General features: G+C 45.2%; 1 protein-coding gene and 1 long non-coding RNA gene across 2 annotated transcripts; one reads left to right on the top strand and one right to left on the bottom strand.

The window, feature by feature from the left end:
• The first annotated feature begins 554 nt into the window (after positions 1-554).
• On the top strand, positions 555-27331 carry LOC6500010 (dorsal-ventral patterning protein tolloid). The gene is made up of 14 exons (XM_001953378.4): positions 555-735; positions 9045-9646; positions 21003-21340; positions 21603-22024; positions 22111-22401; positions 22917-23165; positions 23272-23830; positions 23889-24087; positions 24150-24414; positions 24486-24691; positions 24824-25467; positions 25527-25707; positions 25775-26028; positions 26158-27331. Exons 2-14 carry the CDS (start codon positions 9226-9228, stop codon positions 26467-26469), a joined length of 4341 nt encoding a protein of 1446 aa, XP_001953413.1. The 5' UTR covers positions 555-735; positions 9045-9225; the 3' UTR covers positions 26470-27331.
• Positions 7981-19813, bottom strand: LOC116654675. The gene is made up of 4 exons (XR_004309846.2): positions 19626-19813; positions 18860-19546; positions 18550-18792; positions 7981-8659 (listed from the first exon to the last, which is right to left on the bottom strand). It is a non-coding gene; the product is annotated as an uncharacterized LOC116654675 (long non-coding RNA).

The following is a 27331-nucleotide window of genomic DNA, read 5'->3' as shown; positions in this document are numbered from 1 at the left end:
GTGTAAAGTTTTTGAAATCTATCGATAATTTAATATATCGATATAGACACATCACTTCTGGTTGGAGTGACCGTTTTATCTATGAAGTTTTCGAGCACTGCAAGCTGGCGGAATATTTGAAATTGATATTAACAATTCATACAATTTAGTAGCTTAAATACGCTTATTTCTTAGGAGCAATAAAAAAATCGTTTTAAAACTGAGATGTTTGGAGAAAGTTTAGACTGAGTTTTAAGTCCTTTCATTACCTATTTCATATACAACAATTATATAAGGAAAATAGAAGATTAAAATATAAGACATTTACATGTCTGTGGTTTGGTTTCTCACATGTCTGTGGCAGATTCAAGAAATTGCATCGTTTGAGAACAACATTATGTGAATGAATTGTATGCCACAGTTTCTTAACCTTCTTTGACCATTGATCTTGCCAAGGACACTGCTCCCCAAACCGCTCTGTCTGCTTCCTTTTCACTTTTTTATTCATTTAATTCGATTCAAATACTCATGCGTTCTCGGCGCATGCCCTCGCTGCGAGAGCTCTGTTTATCTGCTCTGTTTATATTCTCAAAACGCGAGCAACTTCGGTCGAGGACGGACGTGTTTTCGCAGCGAGACGGACTATTTAAACGCGTCGCGAAACGAAAGAATATTGGCAACAAACTTGTTTGAATCAAATGGCCAAACTCAAATATCAACAACAAAGGGCGAAAGGATAAAATTCTTTGCTGCTAAGTGAGTGCCACCAAGTGCCGAGACTGAGATATATACTATATGTATTTAAAAAGATGTGTATCCGCGAAGGATTCTGCCTCAAAAAGGTTTAAGAGGACTTTTAATTTGATTTATTCAACAAGTGTATGGCTGCGTTACAAACCTCGTGGTAGCATCAAAAATTTATTGATAGATTTTTAATATTTATGTGGGAGATCTTGAATTAAAAATAAACTAAAAATTAAAAGTATGTTGTTCGCTTAAGGTGTTATCAGTGAGTGCCATTAGTATATGCTGGTCTGGTCTTTGTTTTGCGTTATTATTGTCACTCGCATAAAAACGTTGCTACTGTTGTTGCTGCTGTTCATGTTGCAGTTGCTGCTTGTGTTGATGTTGCCGCCGTCGTTGTCTCACTGTTGCTGATACAGAAGCGCAGCGTTAAATGGCTATAAATAAAAAATGGCACGCGGCGGCTGCTTCTACTAAATTTGTTATTGTGTGCAGTGCCTCCCTCGCTGCTCGCTTCGCATCCGTCACCCCCCCAGACACCGTCTCGGAGTGGCCACCAGCATGGCATCGCATGGCGTTGCGTTCGGTTCTATTCTGTTCTGTTCCGTTGTGGGTGTTTTGCGTATTACTATCTCTGGCCCCTGTGACGACTTGCGGTTTCCACTTTTCCGCTTTTCATTTCACACATCTGTGGACGCGCACAAACAAAAACCCAGAAAACAAGCACAAAAAACTGAATCTGAAAAGGAAAAAACTCAACGCAGATCGTCAATTGCCAATCTAAAGGCCGCCGGTATAATTAAAATAGAATCTTTCAGATTTCGCTTTGTTCGCTCGGTGTGTGCGTGCTTGTAATCTCTGAGATTCCCCATGTATGGGTAGTAGCTACTGCAATACGGAACAAACAAGAGTCAAGGTGCCCACGATAAAGACGCGACATAGAAGCAGATTCCTCTTGGTAGCAACGAACTTGTTGGGATCGCATCCCTCCCCCGGCTCTTTATTTATTTATGGTTTCCTTTATTGATGTCTTCGCCCTTTTTTTTTTGGAGCAACGATCCTCGTGGAGCTAAGAAAAAAGGGTCCAAAAGCCAGGCTTAGACTTAATTGGCTTTGATTCCTGCGTCAGTGGAGTGTCTCGGCCAGATTGCCACAAAACTTTTTCATATGCTTCGAGTCTTCTTTTTTTTTGTGGATGGCAGAACGTCTGTTAAATGGAAATTTATGCATGGGGAGAAAGGGGGAAAACGAAATGGAAAATATGAATTTTTGGGGGAAGTTACCCCCTTGTCTCAAGATGCTGCAACACTTCCGCTTGCCAGAATATCAACTTCCGGCGGCGAACAATTGTTAGCGGGAGTGGGGACAGGCGGCTGTCTTGGGAGGCGAAGTGCCACAAAAGACGCATATTGATATTGGTAGCCAGGTTGCTTACGCTCCAATAAGCACCCAGATACACACAAACACCAAAAGGACTTTAGCAGCCAGAAACGCATTTCATTTTTGCTTCGGTGACTGCCCCTCGTCTGGGAAACATTTTGTGGCAACTTTGCCATTAAGCATTTCGTGTTTAAGCACCAATGGCATCCGCAACAGTAGCTCCAACCCCAGCTCCTCTTTGGCCACAACAAGGCGACAGCCAGGACAGCAAGGAGGGCAAGGAATAATAAAAATTGCCCGCGTATGCATTTCTTAACAATATTTCTCGTTGCCGGACTCTGGATTGCGAATTCTCCCCAGCGACAACATTTCATTTCATATTTTCTGACAGCGGCGCTTTGAATAGAATTCATTTGGATGTCCCTGCCCTGCCCTGCCCCATCCATTTGCTCCTTGCTCCTTTTGGATCCTTTCAATTCGCATCTTCAGCTTCCTTTTTTTCCCCCTCAGCACACGCACTTCGGTCTGATAGCGCGTGCTTAACAAATTTCTGCTGTATTTTCGGCTCTGTTTTTTCCACTTTTCGTCATGGTAAATGGGGAATTCTTTTTCGCATTTTTTGCTGTCGTAGCATGCCAAAAATTAAAAGCGAATTAAGTCCTGACCGAGCTTAAGACGGGAGGTGGTTCTGGAGTGGGTTTCGCCATGCCAAGCCGGGCCGAGACGAAGGTAACTACACTTTACCTTGGATAGACCGCAGGTATTAAAAATCTAAATTTACCTGCCTGACGACCAGGCAGGAAACAAATCTGGCAAAAAGATTTGAGTTATTTTATGGTTATTAGAAAGTGCCCTGAATGTTTATCAGGTTTGAATACAGGATTTAGGGCTTGTGTGGGTGGGTGTTTTTGTTTGCCTTGTGGAGGCGTTACAGCTGACGCCTTGGTACTACTGTCTGTTACACATCCTCGACAGGAGACACCCTTGAAACCGGCACTCACACTCCTCGCTTTCTTTAGAAGCACCACCCCAGCATCATCACAAACTCCACGAGTTATTTCCTTTTCTTATTTTACTTCATCGTTTGCCAAGGCAGTGCTTTCAATTTTCTCCCCACAAACCTCCACACATAGGGGGGGACCCAGAATTTTTGGTTGCTATAAAGCAAAGTTAATGATATGTCGCAAGTGCTTGTTTGCGAACAAGTGCTCTTTTATTTCCACTTCCCCTCGACTGGGTCCTGTCATGCCCGAGGCCCCCATCTGGTGTCGCTCCCCCGACTGCAGCATGTGTAATTAATTAGGGTCTAAGCAGATTTTATATTTCACTTACTTGGCCCGATTCCAGACTCATTTATGTGAAGTTCTGCTTTCTGTCATATTTCTTCGTGTAATTATTATCCTTCTATTGCCTTGCCAGCAAGATAACTTAATTGGCCTTGTTGAGGAAAGTCGGCACACTTGTGCTCTAGCATGTTTAGGGAAATATTTCGGATAGACCACAAATTGCCTTTAATCCGGAATCTATTCAGTGGCTTCGATTGGCCGGCCCGTGGTTTTGGCACTTTTTAGTTGGCCATGCTTAAGTTGGTCCGTAACTTTTTACTTTCCGACCAGCTTTGAGATCGTTTTCACTTGCACGCATTTATATTCAAAAAGTTAAGTCGCCAATTCCCCGCAAAATATTCTTTTTTATCCTCCCGTTTATTTCCCAGCAACTGGCATCACGGGGGGCCTCCGCTGAAATTTGTTCATCGGTTGCCCTGCCAACACTTTTATTTGCCAAATTAAAAGGATTTCACTCGCCTTTCATATTTGCATTGGGACCTGTTTTCACTTTTTTATTCTTTTCATATTTTATCGCCGGCCCCGCAGGCATTGCCGCCCGGGTGCCGACAATTTTCCCACGCAATCACCATAAAAAGAAATCTTTGCCGCCATATTTTCCCGGCCTTTGCCGTTCCAGCCAGTTCTCTGTGGCTCCCATCTCGCTTCCATCCTGGCAATTGTTATTCATGACCCGAAACAACAGGGGCGCCAGCACGGTGGCATCCGGGACGCAAAGGTGCGCATCCTGGCAGCTAGGCAGCCAGGCAACCCCGAATCCCAGCCTCAACCGGCAGTCTCCAATGGGCCATGTCGGACCCAATTCCCAGGCCACAGAACGCTCGTCATTCGTCGTTGTTAGTATTAATTATTTCTTAACTTTAGTGCCGGCAGTCCTGCTAGTCAAAATCGGAGCTGCAAGCCAAGTTTATAAATAAATCGTTATAATCGTTATAAATAAATATAAAAATTTCTTTATGAACCGAACCTGGTGAACGAATAGGAGCTGGCCAGTATCCTCCATTGCAAGAAACTACTACCAACATTGCATTATTTATTTCCTTTATTAAGAAAACATTCAATCGGATACAACATATTTTACAAGCACCTGCTCTATAATAATAAATACTTTCCCAAGACTCTTTTTAAATTGCAAATTTTTAGTCAATGACTATCTGGTTGTTTGGTTCAGTGTAGTGTCCAGTCTCCTTGCTCTTATCCGACCCTGTGGTTATTTGCATCGCCTCGGGCTCTCCCGCTTCTGTTGCAGATTATGGCAATGAGGATGCGACCCCGGCAGCGGCGGATGGCCTGGATGGCTTGGCTGGGTGCCCGACTATCTGTCTACGTGGTGTTTTATGGCTGAACTTTATTTACATTCACATGCCGAGCTGCTAAATAATCAGGACTCGCTCCCACTCATTTCGTTTTTGCCACAGTTGCACAGAGTCACCAGGCCGGGACCGGGGGTTGGGAGACAGTGGGCGGATATTTGGATGGGTGCCTTTGGCCATGGCCTGACCCGTGCGGACAAGGGCCACAGGTGCCGGGCAGCCAAGTTTAATTATTTGCCGTTGGCTTTAGATTCGTTCTGGCTCCAGGCTCAGTTCAGGCCGTAGCCCCCCCATAGGTCGTGTTGGTGTCCGTGGGTCCTGGCCAGAATCCCCGATCCCTGCCCTCTGGCCTCCTTGCTCAGAGTGTCCGTCCGTCTATCTGTCGGTCTGTTTGTTTGCTTGCTTGTTGGCTGTTAGTTCAGCCGCCTGGTTGCATTTTGCGCTTGTAAAGCATTTTAAATCGCATAAAAGTCGGCCGCAGCTAGCTCTCGACCATCGCCTGGCTGCTGGATGCTGGATGGTGGAGCACTGTTCGCCCGATTCATTATACCATCTCAGCTGTCCTGTTTGTGGGTGGTCGGCTGCCAGTCTTTGCGTCGGTAATTGAAATTAAGTTGTTTCCAAATTGAGGCACAGCCTCTCGGCTCCTGCTCCGGCTCCGGCTCTGGCTCCAGCTCTTGCTCCTCGTCTTGCCATGCTACTTCCACTTGTTAACCAAGTCATGGCCGGATGCTGTGCACTGCATTTCGATGTCCTTGAGCGCAACGAAAATTGTCAAAAAATGCGAAAAGTCGAAAAATGCTACCGAAATGCACTAAAACAAGTCGTTGGAAGCAAAACTTTGGCATTGGCGGCAGTGACTTCCTCCTTGTCGTTATATTTCAATCCGTGCTTTCATTTTAAATGACACTCTTTGCGATACATTCGAGAGCCATTTCAATTCATATCTTTGAGTCCGGGGCTCGGGTAGTTTGCAACTGCAAATGTCAACTGTCAAACGGAGGAAATCAAAATTAGGCAAACAAAGAGCTATGGATGGCGGGATGGCTCCGTACGCCAGCGAGTGTTCTGTCAGGATTTGTTCTTGTAAAACACTAAAAGCGACAAAGAGCCTCGGTGGGGGATGGAGTGGGGGCGTGCTAGTCCTAGTTCCACCCTCCTGCAAAGGAGATCCACAGTCAGAGACACAGATACGGATACGGATGCGGATGCGAGTACGAGTGCGGAACCGCCCCCGTTTAAGAACAACGATTCCCCAGTCACTTGACGCTTGTCATTGTCAGCTCCTGTAGTTGGAAAGTTGCGAGCCCTTGACAAGCCTGATTGATGGCCTTGGACGGATCGGAGCAGGGAGCTGGAGGATGCGATATCTGGATAAAGACTGGCTGCTTGACTGCCACACTGCCTGGCACTCGGAGCTCTTATCGTATCTAATTAAACTAAAAGTTAATGGCGCGTGCCATTTGGAAATGGCAACTTAAGGCTTTTAAGTGTCCGCTTCTGCATCGACACCATCCAGTCCGAATTGGCTGCGTTTTAATGGCTCCAAAGAGCACTGTCAGTGTGACTGAAATCGAATGACAAACAGCATGATTTGTTGATTACGTAGTAGGGCTGTTAAATTTGGATTTGTTTACGCCGGCCGATCGTGGCGGGAATTGACCCAGACCCAGAACCCAGATCTCACTGCTATGGGATGCCACTGATAAGTAGAACACTCGTATTTCCATGTGGGTGCGATAACGAGTAGGTCGGAAGCAGGGGGTTCTAGGAGGGTGGAACTAAGGCTGAGGACTGCATAAATTTCATAATGAGCAAAGTGGCTGCAAAAGGAAAATCATGGGGGCAGTGGTCGTTGGGCGGTGGGTGGGTAGGTTGCTTGTTCGGTGGCTCGGCAACTTTGGCTTGAGCCAATTAACATACTTTTCAACGATTTTCAATTTGCTGCCAGAGACGTGGCAACAAAAGAGAAAAAATCACAAGGCACGTTGGTGCGGTGTGGTGCGGTATGAGATGTTTGAAAAATTACTCGTACATTTGAAGTAACTTTTTCCCCCTCTTCCGCTGGAGCTTATTTAGTTTGGAATTTATCAATTGAATTTTTAATTTTGCTTAAATGAGAACGCAACATCATCATAATCGTCTTCATCGTTATTGAGCATCAGCATTCCCGTCCCAAGTGGCGTATACGTAATTATGCGACTCGGGATTATGGAAATGGCTGCTGAGACCGCTCCTATTCGCCCCTTATAACGAGTCCTGCCACAGCTACTATTTCAGCTTTCGCCTTGGCTTTGGGTTAAATTAAACGAAATGAAATTAGGAAAATATGTTGCATCCTTTTGCCATTCGTGCCTCGCCTCCGACTGTTTTGTTTGGCTGCAAAAAGTTTTGTCCGAGGTTTGCCGGTAAAATTGTCTGCGTGGTGTTTGGCTTTATTTGCTAGTTGGCTTCTTGCCGCACCACCACCCCCATCAGCAGCAACACCACCACCACCAGGACCACACAAAAGGCAACTTAATTTGCCATAAAAAGCCAGGCGAGCCGTTGATTTGTTTTGTTTGTAAGGCTGCTTGTGTGTGTGTGTGTGTTGGCGGAGCCGGAAATGAAATGATTTAATGAAATTGCCACAATTGCTGGGGAGAAAATCAGTAGCAGCAACAGCAGGAGCAGAAACATGGCCTGATGACAATGGCTTTGGCCAAACATTCAAGTTAATTGAAAAGGTTTTGTGAATTGCTTTGCTTCTGTGCCAGAGCTAAGCGATTTTTAATTACCTGTTATTGTGCATAGGCTACGAGGTGCCTGCCTTTCAGGAGATGTCCTTCCAGCCCTCCTTCGACTCGAAATTAATTGAGTGCTAAGTTGATGGCAGTGCAGTCGGAACATTTACCTGGTGGGCCTGCTTTACTGCCTGTCTGCCTGCCGTTTCCATTAAATCGACTTGCTTCACTTGCCACCACCACCTACTTCACATAGGATGGCAGCCTCCTTTGCCATCTGTTGGGCTTCGTTTAGATTTTACACCTCTTTTGTTTTTAATGTTGCTTGCCAGCTACCAGTGCCAGAGTTTTTATGATTGCCCAAGGCACAGATGTTAACATGGGCACATATTGCAATGAAGTCGTGTATGTGCCTTTGGTGCTTGTTGCTACAGTTGCTGTCAAAATAATAGCAGCCAGAATCCCGCATAATTAATTACCTTACACATTTATGAGTCTATGCTTAGTTGCCAAGATTTTATGGAATTATTCTCACTCAATTTGAATTTTGGGCCATCTTGAATGCAGGCTTCTCTTTAAACCGTAACCCCCACTGTGGGTATGTATGCAAATGAGATGCCTCCGTTGCATAGATTGCTCTGGAATGAGTCTATCTGACAATTCACATGGGTGGGAGTCCCCAAAGACATTTCGAACAAACATCTCACTCACGATAAGCCGCACAGCTTGATGTTTGTTGCAGGGTCGGGGCTGTATAATCTGCCTACGATTCGGTCGATTCCCGGGCAGCTGTATCGATTGCATATGCGTCTCAGTTCAGCTCAGTCCAGGATTAATAAATGAATCCGCTCCGCTGACATTTCCCAGCCGCTCAATATTCCAATTGCAAATAAGAGCCAAGATATTCCCAACTGGGAATGCATAAGTGAATTGGCTGTCGCTCGGGAATGGTAATGTGGCAAGCCATTTGATCTGCATTTTCACGATTAAATCCCCAATGCATTCACGTAGTATTTCGATGCAATGTCAGCTTTTGAGCACACTCATCAATATGTGTAAAAGTTCCGCCTTTTTCAAGTCCGAAAAGTACGGGGGAAAATTCGGAAAAATACGGGGGACATTCGAAAGTGTGGGTAGATCCATGGGTCAAGGGGTTATCGTTGGTCTCGTCGGCCTGGGAACATAAAAAAAAATAAAGGAGAAGATGTCATTTTATTGTGTGTTAATCGTGGAACAGTGATAACACCTTGCTTTAGATTGGAAAAATTGATTAAAGATATTGAGGAACAACCGATTCATGGTCAGTAATGGTTCTACATCGCGAAAATTCCGCCCATGGGACAATGGGTTATCAGGGGTTAAAGAGCTTGGGAACACAGAACCGAGCATGAAAATAAAGTGAAATAGTAAATAGAAAATAAAAACATTTACACGTAGTCTTAGTCTAGTGTGAACCTGAATGAAGCTGTTTTCAACACATTCCACAATCTAATCGTTGCTTTTGCGTTGTTGCTCCAGTAAGCCGTTGTTAACCCACTTTTAACTCATTTGCATTTCAGGCCCGGCACGTGCTAAGCGAAAATGCAGAAATTATACTGAGTGCAGCAGACTGATAGGCACTACAGAACCCCAAAGACCCGCTGGTCACGAAGCGTGCTAAAAGCAAACAAAAAGCACACACAAAGCATCTTAAAAAAAGGTAAAAAAAAAAAGTCAAACACAAAGTTGCAAGCTACTGCGATGCGTAGGAGGCGTGGCATTAACCCGGGCGTTAGCTACACTAACTGTGCCCTGCTGGTGGCCACTGGCCTCCTGGTGCTCATCTCAGTGCACGCCAAGAGCCCCCGGCCGAGTGGATCCAATGGCGACCAGGCCGGGGCGGCACTACCTGTCGCTTCCGCCGACGCCGCCGCCCCCTCCGCCCAAAGGCCAGACCATGACGACCTGCAACAGCTGGCCGGGCAATCGAAGGAGGATGTAGGCGGCGACGAGGACGCCAGGGCCATGCACCATCACCGTCGGCGGCTGTTCGATGAGTATCTGGGCACAATTCGTCGATTGCGACGCCCCTACCGCAGCAAGTACACCATCGAGGAGCTGATGCGCCTGCAAGTGTCACCAAAGGTATCCGGAGACATTGACATGGATCCCTGCAAGGCTGGTGAGTACGGGCACAAGGATGTGTGGGATACGTTTCGCGGGTCACGGAAATGGGTTCGCTTTTGTCGTGCTTCGGCGTTGATTTAACGTTGATTCAACTTTGCTGAAAGCCAATATCTAAGCAGGAATCTCTATATTTATACAGTGAGAAAAATGTGTATTTTTCTTTAAAATAGGTTAAGTAAAAATGGAATTTAGATTTTAGAATGAATTTTAGATACTACAAAAAGTGTATATATTTTAAGTAAATGGTAGGAGGAGCCTATTCTTAAATCAAAACTTAAACATTTATATTTTCTCTCATTTCTGTACAAAAAATTAAACATAAAATATTTTTAGGGATTATTTTTGAGTGCATATCCATATGAGATTTTCCGATACCCCTACCGGGAAGTGCCGGGAAGACAAAAGTTTTGAAAATTGTATTAGACTGTGAGTTTGAGTAAAAGCGAAAAGTCTTGTTAACTCGAGACTCGCACACACACGGACACAGCCACACGTGAAAGCCGCTGAACTTGCCACCACCCACTCAGCCCCACCCCCCCACACACACGGCATTATTTATGGCCACCTGCCACCACCTACAATCCGCCTCACCCCCACCGCTCCAGCCCTCTCCCAACCCCTGTCAGCCGTTTGTTGCAGCGTTGAAAATTAAGCGCTATTGTGGCATGCTCGGCGCTTAGCTTCCTTGGCTTCTCCTCCGATCAGATTCCCTCGCCCCTGCCGCGTATCCGAATCAATCGAATTTACCTTAGTTTGCGAAAAAACGACCAGAACGAGAGGAAATAATACAAAACCAAGGGGGAAAAATGTAAGGAAATTGACTGTCGAGCGATGCGTCTGAGGACGTATCAATGGCTGTCTTCTGGGCTTGTAGGAGCCCCCGGATTCAGATACGGATTCGGAGCCGGATCCGTGTCTGAGCCTGAGTCGAGTTCGATTGCAATTTGTCTGCCTCGCTGTAGGAGCTGGCAAGTTTATCTGCGGGTCTATCTATAAGTATTTGTTCACATCAATTGTCAAAAAGTTATATGTACATCCCCGCAGTTGACAAGCCATCCAGTCACCTAGCCACCCACTTCCTCAAACACAGACATACATATGTACATACCTCGGGCAAAATACTCGCCAAAGTATGCGTATATTGAGGAGCAAACAACTTCCGCCTTAACTATCATTGCCAATGTGTCGTCGAGTGTTTGAAGATGGAAGGCATTGGAGAACTTAAACGAAGTGATTCAGGACTCATATGAATATTAATGGAACATAAACACACCACCTCATCAGTTTTTTAGTATTATTTGTAAGTTTTCATAAAAAAACAAACCATTTAGCGTTAAAAGGGTCATAAATTCAACGGTTTTAATTTAGTTGTTTGTTTATATAAAATTTATTCCTAGTTAAAGCCATAAATTGTATTTTAAATAGCTCTTTAGTTATACTGTTTTTAAAATTAAATCAACTCCACTGGTGGTCTTGATGGTGGGCCTTCTGTGGTCGGCTTCTGGCCCTTCAGTTGTTAGATAAGTCACACCCCCACATATTTCAGCAATCAGCGTGCATACGTGCCTGCGAGAAAGTACCTCCATAATATCGCAATCAATCATGACTGCCTGGTGGGCTTTCCGCGGTGCTCTTTGACGCTGCGACAATTAATGAATTGTTTGCATTTCGCAGTCCTCGCAGCCCGGCCAAAAAAGTGGGTCAACAGGGATTTTCATGGGACTCTGTCTAAAATATGCAAATGCACGCAACCCTCTAAAACAGGGACGATGGAAAATAAACAATTTTTCATTTTCAATTCCGTGCACCGAGAAAACCAATTGAATTTCGGAGTGCGATCGAATATTCGTTGGAAACAAGAAAGTTAATCAACTCTCTACTGCTATTTCCATTTACCAGAAATGTTCTACGCAATGCCGACATACGGATGTCTTTCTAGCACATACACACTAGGATTACCCACACCATTTGCTAAATACCAGTACTGCTGGAGTATCTGGGAAATGCTGGGGAGTTAATTAAGGTCCTCCACGTGCTCCCAGAAGTATGCAACACAAAGGCGTTTAGGAATGGAAGTTCAAGATAGTGTCATAATGCGTTTTGCCAATTTACTGCTCACATGCAACGGAATGCATCAAAATGTGATGCTTTTGTGCTAAGTCTTGCTAATTAATTAGCAAAGACAAAATGCACAAATGCTCCGTCAAAGCCATAACAATGGTGGGCCAGGACCCGGGACTCGGGACTTGGGGGAGCAAACTCAGCGAGGCGTGACTGCGGCTGAACACAAGAAATCAAACCGCAAATGGCACTGCAAATGGGGGAAATGGTGCACCAAGCCATTCCGAACACAAACCAAACCAAACCACGTCAGACAGGAGCCTGGTGGAGTGCCGTGGAGCAGCCAACTAGGCAAAGATGACGACAGTAATGATGACAACAGCATCACAATAACAACCGCAAAGCCGGAGCGACCAAAATGTCAGCCGTAGTTGGAGGCGCGACGGCTTCAAGTGGCCTGGAAGGCACAATGCTGGCAAACTTCAACAACCTGCCCAAGTGACTGCAAATAATTTCCCACCATGCAACCTCCCACCATACACACTCGCAACCACATCCACATTGATCCTGCGGCGGCAAGGCTGAAATGGCAACAAACTAGCGCCGTTAACTCTCTGCCGCTCTGAAATAAAAAGGCTTTCCGAAGCCATCGCATGTATTTCAGTAGGATGCAAGGCTAACATAGAGATGGAAGTGCACACCAGGTCGTGTTACCTGGCAGTGCCACCCAAAACATGGGTGGATGATAAACTGGCGAGGGAAATGTGCAGAAAAAAGCTAGAAGTTTAAACTATAAAGACATAAAATGTACTTGGAATAATTCCTAACATATTCATAGTGAAAATATTAAAAGAAATATTATTCTAAGTGTTATTTACTCAATGAAGAAATATCTAGAATTTAAAGTTAGAAGGATTAAAAAATAGTCCTCAAGCCCAGAGGCTGACAGGCATATTTTCCGATTCAAAAGATTTGAAAGAAGGCGCTTAATAGTTCTATAGTTATTCACAATGAGTCTTTAAATCTTGAAGAAGAATAACTGAAAAAGCCTAATGTTTTTTTACGAGATTTTTTCATAGTGCAGTATATATCTAAAAACAATCCTTTGACTGGCTTTCCCTACACCTCCTAAGTGCCCTGCAGGGTTCTTAAAAAGTCCATCGCTAAGCCAGATCCTGATGCCAGAAACTATTTACAATTCGCACTTTTGGCGGCATTGTATGCAGACGAATTGAGTTAGTTTGTTGCTGCTCCTGCTGTTGTGCTTGCTTTTCCTATTTCTGAAGGGAGTAAAGAAGTGGGAGTGGATTTTTGGGATGCTTGCCGCAACACAGCCAACAGGATCTGCTTACAAAGCCACATAAAACCAGCTGGAGGGATGGCAAACTTTTCGGCAATAGGGCTTTGTATGCCCTTAATTAAAAACCGCATCTATTTAACACTTAACTTTGCTTGAAACTCGTGTGCTCGAAAATATATACATGTAATCATAAATTAATTTAATTTCCCGTCGACCCACGCCAAAAAAATAGTTCTCGTTTATGTAAAATAATTTGTTGCCATTTGTCCAGTCATTGACCTTATTTCAGCTGTCAGCTTCCCGGAATTCGAATTCTGACAATAGATTTATATACATTTTATGAAACTCACTCCATTGTGTGGGCGATGACAGACTCGAAATGCTTTCCACTGTTGGCGGATTTCAAAAGGCAAATCCTTTGCAGGAGAAATTGAAAGCAGCGGAAGGAAGGGGAGCTGCGGAAATGTTAGAAAATCGGAAGTGCCGACAGTAAGAGGCGGCTGATGCTGAGACTCTTATTTATCCTCTGAAGGGAGGGAATTTTCGATGCTATTGACTGCTCTATCTTTCCTCTGGCTCTGCCAGGATGTGGCCCACCTGACAGTTATATTGCTGTTACTCACCGTAACTGGCATTTACAAATTCCGACTGATACTCTTGCGTTTGCAGCTGCATTAAATTGCATTTATTGAAATGGCACGCCCGGACAGCAACCAGAAACACGTGTAAATAAAATAAACTTGCATTTAAACTGTTTACATAATTAATTAATGCCAACAAGAATGACAGGCCGCCCAAAAGGGGAATTATGTGCGATTGCTAGTGTGTGCGTGGCATGTGTTGCAAATGGCGAGCTCAAAATACATTCAGCTGCTCAGCTCAGTTGCATCTCGAAACTTTTCGGAGCATACTTATCCGCGCTGTGTGGGTGATGGGCTGAACAAACACAAAGCAAGTGTCTCTGGATGCTGACTGCCCTCATACGAACAGAACCCAAAACAAATGCCATGTGTCTGAGCAACCTGTTTGCCAGAATTTGTTATCGTCGACTGACTGCGAACGGTATGCTGCAATCATTGTTTATGCAAATTGGCATAAATAAGCAGGCAACACAAACAAGCTCAAAAGCTGCTCAGATAATGCCACAAAATGAAGCTTATGTTTCGCCACATACATAAATTTTAGCCATATAGGACGTGTACATATGTGCATACAAGCATATATCTATATATTCCGTGTTCCATATGTCTGGCTGTGAGCGCCTGCAGCTGTGGGAGCGGCGTAATTTATGCAAATCGCATTTTAAATTTGTAAATGTGATTTTAATTGTTTTGCCAGCGAAATGTTTGTCCCAGATCCCATATCCCAATGGGAGTCCAAAGAACGAGTGAATTTAAAAAAATATCACCCAGTTACCAATGACCCCCAATCTGGATCTAGGTTCAATTTGTGATTGGCATTTCAGTTTTTCATATTCCTTAAGCTCCATGCTGGGCTGAGCTCCTCTCAGCATGAGCTTGGAGTCAGAGCGACAGACCAAAGACAAATTGGATGCGTTCTCCATCCATTTTGTTTATTTTATTTTGTGCCCAGCAATTTTTTTGCAGGGTCATACCCAAGCAAATGCCAAGAATCCCATATTCAATTCATATGCCAAAGCAAAAACCCAATTGAGAAAAAACCCAGTCAAGCGTGCATAGAGCTTCATTTGCAGCGGTTCAGTCCTTTATACGATTTTCCTGTGTATTTGAAAACATATATTTTTTCATTAGTATTATGAGTGCATGCACATGAACAGACAAAATACATCAAAAAATTGGTTACCAATTGGATTGTTCGAAAATCACAGATTTAAAATGAGAAACCCATGCAAATGTATAAATAATAGGATTATTATTACATTTTCTTGATGAAAAATTTAAAACAAAATCTGTGATACGAAGATTTAAGGTATACCATATGATTTTTAAACATTTTATATAGAATGTAGGACTTTCTCTTTATCTGGAACAGTCTGTGCTGCAACAAACAGTCTGCATTTAATTTGGCATCATTTATTTTGGATGTGCGAAAATGTACGAAAATAAACGCGACACCGACACAACTTCTATGGTGGCACTGCTGATGGCACAATTATCAGATGCAACTGCCAAACGCCGGGTCGGAAGCTGTCGCTTGGAATGGCGGGTGCTTCTGGGTGAACAAAACGCATCTAAGTGAAAGGAGCCGCGCCACAAAGGGGTGAGAGGTCTCTGTGGGTGTGGCTGCATCGAGAGTTTATTGAACCGGCAGCAGAATTGCTGAAGTAATAAAGTGCCAGCAAGCGTTGAGTAGGTGAACTGCACATTCAATTCTCGGATTCACACATCATACAAAAAAGCCCACGGGTGGTTCAGTTTCTTTTTTTTCTGTTTGGGCGTTATGAGCCCCATCTCGAATTGAAAAACTGCACACCCAAAAATATATTTTTCTATCTCCTATTGGCGCGCTCCAAGCCAAAACTTGTGCTAAAAATTCTTTGTGCCAACGAGCTGCACTGTCCGAGCATGTTCACCGCAGTTTTTGCACTCGTTTGTTTGTACGGCTGCAATGGAAAATAGTTTTTATAGATGCTACTCTGCTGCTCATACCCATACACCCATATATCAGCAGCCGTAGGTGAACAGTGGCCGTGGCTGAGAGTGCGGAATACGGAGTGCAACACGCGGTCGCTCCCCACACAGCTGCATAAATATTTCGACGCAGTTGTCCATCATAAATCTGTTGCGGGAACTCAAACATTGGCCCGCTATTGTTTGCCCTCAAGTTCTATCTGCGATTTTGGCCCGCTAAGAGGATCTGGGGGAATTGCGGAGCTCTGATGGGGCAGGGGTCTTATGGCCATGGACACGAGTGCACATGGCCATCAGTGGTTTTTATAAGCCAGCTCTGTTTCATTGTCCAAATACACTACAAATGAAAAGGTTCTTGTTTAAAAAATAATATTTCCCTATCAAGTTCTAAACTGAGTTTTAAAACCACAATAGAGCAAGTTAACTTTCTCTATCTCTTAACTTTAACAGAAGATACTTCCATTTCATTTGGCTCCATTTTTAATTCGCTTGTTGTCTCCCCTGACTGATGATTACCACCCTCATCATAGATACATTTGACAAAGATGGTTTGATTCGCTTATCGAATGCTTTGCCACTCCATTGAAGCGCACCGCACTTGCCCCCAAGTTACCGTTCCGACGGAAAGTTTTTCCCATCCCGCTCGTGGCCTCCACGTATAAATAAACAAACGAAAATCCCACTCACAGCAGACACGCTCTCATAAAAAGCAAACAAAGCTAGAGCCTAAATCGTGCACAAATCCAAAATCGCTTGCCGGGTCACTCGTCACCATCATGGCCGGCCGGGCCGGGCCGGGCCGGGCCGGGCCGAGCCTGGCAGTTCGGGCCAAACTAGAGCCGGAACTATTCGCAGTAGAATTCACAATGCTGCTTTTGGCCAGCCGGCTAATGGTTAAGGTCTTCATGCAATCTCGGCTGCCGCCGGATTAGTTTGTCCAACCATATATTCCTACTCGTGCCCCTATTCCCTGTACCCCTTCTGCCAAGACCTCGCCTTTTGCTCATCCTTCCTTCCTTCCGTTCTGTTTGTCTGTCCGTCTGCATCCGTATGCGATTCATCTAGTGTGTAAGAGTATGTGTCTGTATGTTTGGTTTATTTGTCGGCCTTTATTTGCCTTGATTTCATCTTTAATTTAGGCAACGCCTGAATATCCATCCGGCCATCCGACGGTTTATGGCTCGTTTGCTCGTCGGCCGCTTATCAAAACATAATTCCCGGCATGATGAATTTGTGTGTCCGTCCATTTAACGTGTCCGCGGGGCGTGGCCAACAAATTGAATTTCATTGTTATGGCTACGGTAATTAATACGCACACACCGCCCTAAGCGAACGGGGGAATCACCCGTACAAACACAAACGCACACTCGCAAACAGGCTCCCTGCAATATGCACATGTATATGGGCATGCATGTGTGTATGCATTTCCGCTTCCCACATGCCCCATAAGTTCTGTAAACATGCACACACCCATAGCAGATTATGCATAATTACAGCGATATTCAAAATGCTGCCAGCGATTTAAAAGCCAAAGATGTTAGTCAGTCAGCCAGTTGGTCCGACAAGGGCACTAGATCGAGAGCAGGTCACTTATCCTCCGGATAAAGTCCTCACGAGAGCACAATTTGTCTCGATAAAAGTAGCTGCTAAGAAGATTATTTTTATTTAATGGAAACTAGTTAAATATTTATATCGTCCTTACTAAAAGCAAACTAATAATCCCTAGCATGGACACAGTTGAAACAGTTTACAATTAAATCTTTATCCGTAATTCCTAATATAATTATTACTCAATTGCACAAATTATTTAAAATTGAAGAATGAAAAGAAGAATCGATTTTAAGAACTCGTCGAATTTGTTCTGAAAAGTCCAGTTTATGAAGACCAAATACCGTTGACCAATTAATACTTTTTCTCGTTTAATCGACGAGCCAAAATCCTTTCTGTGCTTCGCACACATTTTTGTTGTTTAATCGCCTGTGTTTTATTTGCGCACATACTCGTATTTTATTTTATGACACAGCAACCGGCTGGCTCAGTATTGACATCCGCAAAAGAGCACAGAATCCATAAATAACAAAAAAAGAGCCCAAAATGTACAGAGGGGTTTGGTTGGACAAGAAAAAAAAAAAGGTAAAATGAATGCGACTGACCCGCCTGACCCCAACAATGGCAATCAGTTGTCGGGCAGCCCAACGTGCTCTCTTCAATTATTTGCTTTTGACCCACAAAATGGTCCAGCTTCCCTCGTCCATCGTCCATCGTCCATCTAGCATCCACCATATTGCTGGCAATGCGTTAAGTGCGGCAACTAGTGTGTTGGGCCGCAGCTGCCTCCTCGTGTCTGCTGCGGTTGCCATTGCCGCCGTTTTGTGTGTTGTTTCTGTGTCGCACGTATAAAGCTTTGCCCCCGGAGCGAATAATCAGATGTGCCCAAGGAGGTGGAGCTGGAGTTAGTTGGGTTTTATTTTTAATTAAACTTGTATTCACAGAGCGAGCGCGGATCCGGGCGAAGCTCATAAACTGTGCATCCTTGTTGCCACATTACGCATACGCCGCATGGGCGGTACGTATTTAGAGGAGAGCATGGAGCGACGACCCAACATTTTTGTGGCCGCCATTAAAGGGTTACGGGTTCCACTGACTGGTCAGTGGAAGCAGAGTTTGAAACTCGAAATCCCCTCTAAAGCATCACGTTTCGTGTGTCAGTTCGTTAGTGTGAATGATAAGGATGAGGAGGAGTGGAAAGGATCTCGGACAGGGCTTGAACATCGTGGGTGGAAGATGCAGCGTCTGCGGAGCTGGCAACGCTCAAAAATTTAATTACTTTCACTTGTGCCAACTGTTTGTCTGCCAGTCAGACTGAATGAAACGGACGACCGGCCAAAGGCATTTAACGTAAATGTAATGAAATTTCAGACGAACCTCTACGCACATTGGATGCCGTCCTTTTCAATTCCACTTCCCATTACCACTCCGTTTTAGTCTCCTTTGACCTGTTAACACTCCGCTAGCATTCGCTTGTGTAGGTGGACAGAGCGATAACAGCTTTGGACTCCTGCGTCGGCTTTGTGACGCATTATGCGGCAAGTTATCTCGCCTGCTGTGCCTCGAAAAGTGCAGCGTCTTTTTATTGCTGCCTCCACGTCCGTATTTGCTCCTTGGAGTCTGGTGAATGTTAACGGAATTAAATTCCAACTGGGTACGTGCATTGCTTGAGTTGCTTTTTACTTACTTTAAGCTGGAAGTCCTCCCTTAGAGGGAGACGAGCCAAATCAATCATACGCCATGTGGGGCGTGCGCGGGCTGCTGTGTTTTAAATTTAAATTTCATATGTGCACAGCAAGCATGGCAAGAGTACAACACATATGTATGTATATATTTTTAATCCACAACAGGGCACACGTGTTTGCTGTGCTGTGCAGATTTTCAGATTGTGTATGTAAATATTTGCGCAATTCTAGAAATTTGTTTGACTGTTAAATCAAATGTAAATACGATATATTTTCAAAGTCAACATGCAGCAATTGCAGCAAAAACAAAGGGCGCCGGCCCGGAGGTGGTGGTACTCGTACGGATCAGATATAAATGTGAGATTTATTCTGACGTATGATTTAATTCAAAATTTGCAGCATTCGAATAGTTGTCGAATCTGGCAGATAGTACTTCATTGGATTTTGATTTCAGGTTTGAGAAAAAGACATCCTCCTAAATGATTTTTCATTTTCAAATGGAAAATACCTGCGTTGTTTCATTTTACAAAATATTTTTTGGATACTGGATTGCATTCATATGAACTTTTGGTTTTTTGGTAAATGACTGATGGGGAATCTGATGGGGAATCTATCTCCACCTTTTTCTTCTGGTAAATATTTTATTTGCTATATCGGATCAAAAATAGCACAGTGAGGACCTACATTCCCTGCGAAAAATGTAAAAACTCTATAGCACTTGAATACAGAAATTATAACACTTTAAAACTTCTGTATACTTTTAATTACCTTTTCGAGTGTCACACATATCCATGATTATTACCCAGAGGGCTGTGCCGGCCAAGTGCTTAAGAGTATATATGGATTTTACGGCCAATTCCCACTTGTTCTGACCTACTTGCCAACAAGTTAGCATCCAAAGATGATTGGTTCCCTTCCAGCAGTTGGAATAATCGAATTGCCAGCTACCGTATCTGCATTTTCCCATAGCTTACCCGGAACTGGGACTTGTATTCGGATTGGGATTGGGAGTCTGGGTTGGAGTCGAAGTCGGAGCAACTCGTTGCTGGTAGGGAAGGCGAAAGCGGAAGCATCTACAGATGAGAATGTGGGGCACGGTGAGCGGCCTCGAGAAGTCAAAAGGCGTTAACATTAATGCCGTTCTATCACGGACTGGCTGGTCTGATCCACTCGAGTGGGCTTCACTGTGCATCTGCCGTGTAAATAGCACGAATGCAATTTTATTTTATTTATGTTTGAATTAAGCTCTGCCCTCCGACCATCCAAGCTCCGGCACTCAGACAGTTTTTATAGGTAAATGAATTGCTCTAGCCATGGCTGAGATAGGAGTGTTCCGCCTGTCGGAGTTTTTCCATGAAAAATAAAGATTGATGCTTATCCTTCCTAAGGACGGTCTAAAATGATTCATTTAAAAAATATTCACTCTGGGATATGGCTTTATATTGTTTTAAGAGGGTCTGTGGTCTTCGGCCTTTCAGTTAAATGTCTGATTTGCTTGCTTTTTCATCTCCATTTTTTTGCAATGTGTAAACGCACTTAATTAATTTTGTTTAACATGTCTGGGGCGGACAGTGAAACAATTTCATATTTTTCTTGTTAACTGTTATCGTTGTTGCTCCTGCTGGCCAGTGGTGGCCACATGTGGGCCATACGACACACACTCTCATACGCCGCATACTCATTGTAACATTGCGTATACGCCGCGTGGAGCGAGTTTGGAAGCTTGGGAAAACAAAAGCATCAACTGCCCGGCAGTCCGGCAGTCTGGCTGTCCCGCATTCCGGCAGTATCCGCTATCCGTTGTCCTCTGCCCGTTGATGCACTGATTAAATGGATATGCAGAGTGTGTCTATCCAACCGCCTGGCGAAATAACTGTCAGAGCAGCAGGCCACGGGCATGGCTTTATATCTCCATGTCCGTGACCGGGGTACGTTGTCAGTGCGAATTATAAATTACCAGCAGGGAACATCGACTGGCCAGCTAACCAGCCAACCGTCTGGGCGCAGAGCCACATGAAATTTCAATTAAAATAAAAATTTATACGCTTTTCGCCTTGTCGCTTATAATTAAAAACAATTTGTAAGTTATGGCTGCTGCCGCCCATAATGCCCCTAATTTAAGCTGTTTTATCTGTGTGCTTTCAGGCGGTTTCATGGGTGACATAGCCCTGCCGGAGGGTGAAACCTTCCCGGTGGTAGCCCGCACACCCGTCGACGACGAGGAGAAGGAGCGCCAGGAGGTCGAGCAGCTGCTGGCTGATGCTCCAGCATCGGGACCGGCTGCGTCCGCCACAGTCCGTGGCCCAAGGATCAAGTTCAATGCCACCTTCCAGCAGGATCTGGAGAAGCTTAAACAGGAGGTTTACCACGAAGGCTTGCAAGTGGAGGAGGAGGGTCTCACCGACATCATCCGCAAAAAGACGAAGCTGCCCAGTGCAAGTCCTGTGAATCTCACGGCCGGACCGGGTCAACCACAAAGTCAGGTCAGTTAACAAAAAGGATAAAATATTTGTTTACCAGGGTAGAGTTTCGTAGTTTTCCAATTATGAAAATTTTTGCTTTAGAAAGGTATTTGATTACTTATTTCGTAAAAATAACCAATTAAATGCCAATTACTGAAATTACAAGTTCAATTTGCTAATTGGCATTCGTGGCAGCCACTCGAAATGCAATGTACAACATGCTTACATTTTGTTTGAACAAGCACTGAATATCTGATTCAAGGACTCTTTACCTAATCTCCAGAGTGCTAATGAACCTGTGAAGCCCGGGTCCCAGTCCCCCTCGGATTATGCCCAGCCTGCCAGCTACAAGAACGAGGTGATCCCCCCGTTGGAGAGGCGTCACAATCCACCCAAGGCAGCCAGGCTGACACTGGTCGAGATTAGCGACAAGTCCAGCAACAAGACACAGACGTACCACCGCAACGTCGACCTGCGAAAGATTCAATCCGACAACAAGGACATTGAGGACGACTCCGGCAACAACTTTGTGTCGGACCGACGCCAGTCCCTCATCGTTCCCACCTCCCTGCCGGAGCAACGTTCCACCCTGCCCAATGTGTACAGCAATGCGGGGGGCAATGGGATGCAGATCGACGATGAGGTGGACTTCTTGCATTCACGGGGTGTGGTAAGGAGGCGCCACCGAAGGGGTCCCAAGCAGAGGTGAGTCCTGGCTATTATAATCCTTCTTTTACCCTATTCCAGTGCTTAAATGAATCTTGTAATTGAACTTAAATTCTCAATCGCAGGCGGAGCAACCATCACGCCGAGCACGAGGCCAAGCTGCAACGGTTGCGCGAAGAGCTTAGCCGCCCTGTGGGGGAGGGGAATCACCACCACCGCCAACACCAGTACCACCACACTCAGCAGCTGCAACAACACCACCACCAACAGAACCAGCCGCGCAAGAAGCATCGTTCGCATCGGCAGCATCGTCGAAAGGGCCAGGGCACAACGCACTATTTGAACCACTCTCCCCCGTCAGGATTCAATCAATCGGCCCAGCATGCCGTGCCTGAAATGGATTTGCCAAAAGTGGAGTAAGTTTGTTAATCCCTACCGTAGCCTCCGCCACAGCCGCCTTCCACTACCACTCCTCCCGACCCTCATCCGTTGCGAAAAGCCACGGCCACATCCGTTTCCGTTGCCATTTCCTGTCCCGCTGTAAATTGCTGGCCATTTTCATTCATGTATTTTTGTTTTGTTTTTTTTTTTTTGGCATAAACTTTAAACAAACAGCAGCCATTTTGGCAAGCCCTGCAGACACAAGCACACACTCGCACCCACACTTAAACACTACTCATTCTGCCGCTGTGTGTGGGAGTGTGTGTGAGCACTTGTGCATGTTAAAAGTTATGAATTTTAATAGAAATTCGCGTGCCAAAAGTTGGGCCGAACAACAACAGTGAAAAATGTATGGAAAACTGTTGGCAATTAAAATTACGCATACGCCACGTGGAAAGTTTTTGTCGAAACCCCCCCAACTCAACCCCCCATCCACACACACTTGATGCAGAATCATCCGTACCTAATACTTGCCACTCTCATTTCACAGCCCACCGAAGGATGAGGCGGCGGAGGAGCAACATCGTCATCGGGTGGCCCGCGCTGTCACCGCCAAAAAGGAGCGTATTTGGGACTATGGTGTGATTCCCTACGAGATTGACGGCAACTTCAGTGGCATGCACAAGGCCCTCTTCAAGCAGGCCATGCGCCACTGGGAGAACTCCACATGCATCAAGTTTGTGGAGCGTAATCCGGAAATCCATCCCAACTACATTGTCTTTACAGTGCGCAGCTGCGGGTGAGTTAATTAAAGTAGTTTTTTTGAAACTTGTTTGGTGCTTTCAGTTCCCTCCCCCAAAACCATAGGCAGACTTTTAATTATTTATTACTTAAAATTATTTTAGTTGCTGCTCATTTGTGGGAAAACGTGGCAATGGTCCACAGGCCATCTCCATTGGCCGTAATTGCGATAAATTTGGAATAGTGGTGCATGAACTGGGCCATGTCGTGGGATTCTGGCACGAGCACACCCGTCCGGATCGGGAAAAGCACGTCACGATCGAACACAACAATATAATGAAGGGCCAGGAGTACAATTTCAATATGCTGTCACCGGACGAGGTGGACTCGCTGGGCATGGCCTATGACTACGATTCGATTATGCACTATGCGCGAAACACTTTCTCCAAGGGCACCTACCTAGACACCATTCTGCCCATCGAGATGAAGGACCGCAAACGTCCCGAGATCGGTCAAAGATTGCGTCTCAGCCAGGGAGATATTGCACAGGCCAATCGGCTCTATAAGTGTCCCAAATGCGGTCGAACCTTCCAGGAGAGCACGGGCATCTTCGCCGCCCCATCTTACTATACGGCCGGAGCTTTAACCAACGAGACGGAGCACTGCGAGTGGCGGATAACAGCCACGCATGGCGAACGAGTGGTCCTGAAGCTGGAAAATATGGTATACCCACTGGTTAATTTATTATTTTTGTTGTTCTATAATTACAAATATTTCCCAGAACATTTTCAAATCGAACAATTGCGAAACAGACTACCTGGAGATCCGAGATGGATACTTTGCCAAGTCCCCGCTCATCGGACGCTTCTGTGGCAAGGTGGCCAACGATGTCATCCGCACCGAGTCCAGTCGCATGCTGCTCACCTATGTCAATGCCCACCGGAGCGAAGGCTTCAGGGGATTCAAGGCTGAATTCGATGGTAAGTGACAGAGTGGGGATGCCTGGGAATCATTGTGAGTACATGGAATTCCATTTTGGCAGTTGTTTGTGGCGGGGAGATGTCAGTGGACGATTCCGAGGGCCGTTTAGAGTCGCCCAACTACCCGCTGGACTATCTGCCCAACAAGGAATGCGTTTGGAAAATAACTGTGCCCAAGGGCTACCAGGTGGCGCTCAAATTCCAGTCCTTCGAGGTGGAGAACCACGACAGCTGTGTGTACGACTATGTTGAGATACGGGACGGTCCTGCCCAGGATGCGCCACTAATTGGCGTTTTCTGCGGCTACAAGCCGCCGCCAAACATGAAGTGAGTATATCTCTGAAGAGAAGGACCATTCTCCATTTCTATCCGTGCCTTTTGTTCGGCGCCCCTTTCAGGTCAAGTGGCAATTCGATGTACGTAAAATTCGTGTCCGACACATCTGTGCAGAAGGCGGGCTTCTCCGCCGTGTTCATGAAGGAGGTGGACGAGTGCGAGACCCAGAACCATGGCTGCGAGCACGAGTGCATCAACACACTTGGAGGCTATGAGTGTAGTTGCCACATCGGCTACGAGTTGCACAGCGACAAGAAGCACTGCGAAGGTAAGGGTTTTGAAATGGCATTTGAACTAAATGACTCAGGAGAGAAATTTTTAATCTAATGAAGCAAAAATCCCCTACTTCCCACTACATTTTTTAATGAATGGTCCTCTCTGCAATTCCTTGTTTAATTAGATGCCTGCGGCGGTGTAATCGAGTATCCGAACGGGACAATTACATCACCCTCGTTCCCCGAAATGTATCCCGTGCTGAAGGAGTGTATTTGGGAGATTGTTGCCCCGCCGACGCATAAAATTTCGCTCAATTTCACCCACTTCGACCTAGAGGGCACGGCCCATCAGCAGTCGGACTGCGGATACGATTCGGTTACCATCTACTCCAAGCTGACGGAGAACCGGCTAAAACGGATTGGAACCTTCTGCGGAAGTGCCATCCCGCCCACCGCCACCTCCGATGGCAATGCTCTGCGGGTAGAGTTCCATTCCGACAAATCCATCCAGCGGTCCGGATTCGCGGCCGTTTTCTTTACGGATGTGGACGAGTGTGCCGTGAACAATGGCGGCTGTCAGCACGAGTGCCGTAATACCATCGGCTCCTACATCTGTTTATGCCACAATGGATACTCGCTGCACGAAAACGGACACGACTGCAAGGAGGGGGAGTGCAAGTACGAGATATCCGCTCCCTTCGGCAGGATCTACAGTCCCAACTACCCGGACTCGTATCCGCCGAATGCGGACTGTGTTTGGCATTTCATCACCACGCCAGGACATCGCATTAAGCTCATCTTTAATGAGTTCAACGTAGAAATGCATCAGGTGCGAAAAACTTCAAATATTTCCCTTTTTTATTTATTAATAATATTTATAATATCCAGGAATGCACCTATGATAATGTGGCCATCTATGATGGCGAATCCGAGTCCAGTTCGGTTCTGGGTCGCTTCTGTGGCGACAAGATTCCCTTCCCAATCTCCTCCTCGACCAACCAAATGTACATGGTGCTCAAGACCGACAAGAACAAGCAGCTGAATGGATTCACGGCCATGCACTCCACCTGTAAGCTGCCCTTGAAAGCGAATGCCCGCGAGTGCATGTAATTATTCATTTCATACTTTTCCGACAGCCTGCGGAGGATTCCTGCGTGCCAGCTACCAGGTGCAACAGTTCTACTCGCACGCCACCTTTGGACATCTAATGTACGATGACGACATGGACTGCGAGTGGACCATCGAGGCGCCTCCGAACCGAAACGTCCAGCTCATTTTCCTCACCTTTGACATTGAGAGCAGCGAGAATTGCACCTACGACTATGTGCAGGTGGTATCCAACATGGAGGACACCAGCGGACCCATGTATGGGCAGTACTGTGGCAATTTGGTAAATAAAACTTTTTTAATCGGTAACAAGTTAAAGAATTCGAAGGATTCCTTTTAAGCCGTATATTTTGGAGTTTATACTCCAAGCACAATACTCATCTAAGCTTTCTTATTATTTGGTTTTTATTAGCTACCGGCTGACATCATATCCATGACCAACTCTCTGCTGGTTCGCTTTAAGACAGACGCCTCTGTTCCAATGAAGGGCTTCTCGGCCTCTTACGTGTCCGTGGATCCGTTTGACGTCACGGACGTGGATGTGGACAACTCATACTCTTCGGAGATGGTCACCCCCTTCCCCGGATCGCTGAAGAGCGTCTACATTGAGGACACCGAAGAAACCGACGAGTACAGTGACTACAGCGGAAACCAACTAGTCCTAAATGGCCAATATCGTGGTCGTTACAGTCTCCCTCATCGGTACTATGGAGGAACCAATTAGAGGAGGCCAAACATACGTAGATATCGCACAAAAGATTCATGACAATATATAAAAACGGAATTTATTTAAAAGATTTAGGCATATCGACGTGAAACCCTTTCCGCTCTTCCACGCGCACTTTCTGTGTGTCGCAGGACATAATCAATGACCGCATCCTGGTCGCGATTTTATGTTTTAGTTTTAGGAACTCGAAACAAGTCGTTAGGTTCCAGCAGGCCGCTGTTGGAGAGTTTAATAATTACTCAAAATGCTACCAATGTAAAATCATCCACGCTTTTGGGGAAATGATGTGGCAAATACTTAGGTCTAGTGAATGCATGTAATGTAACTTGATTTAGACTCTTCCTTAGACTCTGAAACTAAATGTTTGATTTCCTCTTGCATTTCAACCTCTCCTACTCTAAAGGATATTCTCTTAGGTCCTATTTTCCCTAAACTCGTACTGTGCCATATTAAATGGTTCAAAGCATTTTGTTTCCCTGCTCTTTGGGGAAGTTTCCGTTAAGCATCTTAGCATAAGTCGATTGGAGTGGAGGGCCCATATCAAAAGTCAAAATGGGAGTTAGGCTAGGAAGAACACAGAGGATGGAGAAGTGAATTAAATACGCGAGCACATAACATATCTTCGGAAGCACCGAATGGATGGCCCTTGCACTTATGGAAGAAAGTCCTCCAGTAAGCTGGACGACAAAGAATTCATGTTTCGATACTGATTCACTTTTCTGCAGGGTCAAAAGGAACCTTACACATACATATGTACAACTCTTGGATATTTGACTCAACTTAATACGTAATTAATTCTATACATACATATATATATTATATTATTAAAACTTGCATAGTGACTATGTTTAAAACCAAA

This window comes from Drosophila ananassae, chromosome 2L (assembly GCF_017639315.1).
Source record: "Drosophila ananassae strain 14024-0371.13 chromosome 2L, ASM1763931v2, whole genome shotgun sequence".
NCBI lineage: Eukaryota > Metazoa > Arthropoda > Insecta > Diptera > Drosophilidae > Drosophila > Drosophila ananassae.
Note: the sequence above shows the minus strand (reverse complement) of the source record. Positions and strands in the feature narration are given on the sequence as shown.

Coding starts and splice junctions, on each gene's coding strand:
- LOC6500010 (XM_001953378.4), top strand. CDS start 9,226: ATGCGTAGGAGGCGTGGCATTAACCCGGGCGTTAGCTACACTAACTGT. Junction 24,088..24,149: donor ATTCAAGGCTGAATTCGATG/GTAAGTGACAGA, acceptor CCATTTTGGCAG/TTGTTTGTGGCGGGGAGATG. Junction 24,415..24,485: donor AAGCCGCCGCCAAACATGAA/GTGAGTATATCT, acceptor CGCCCCTTTCAG/GTCAAGTGGCAATTCGATGT.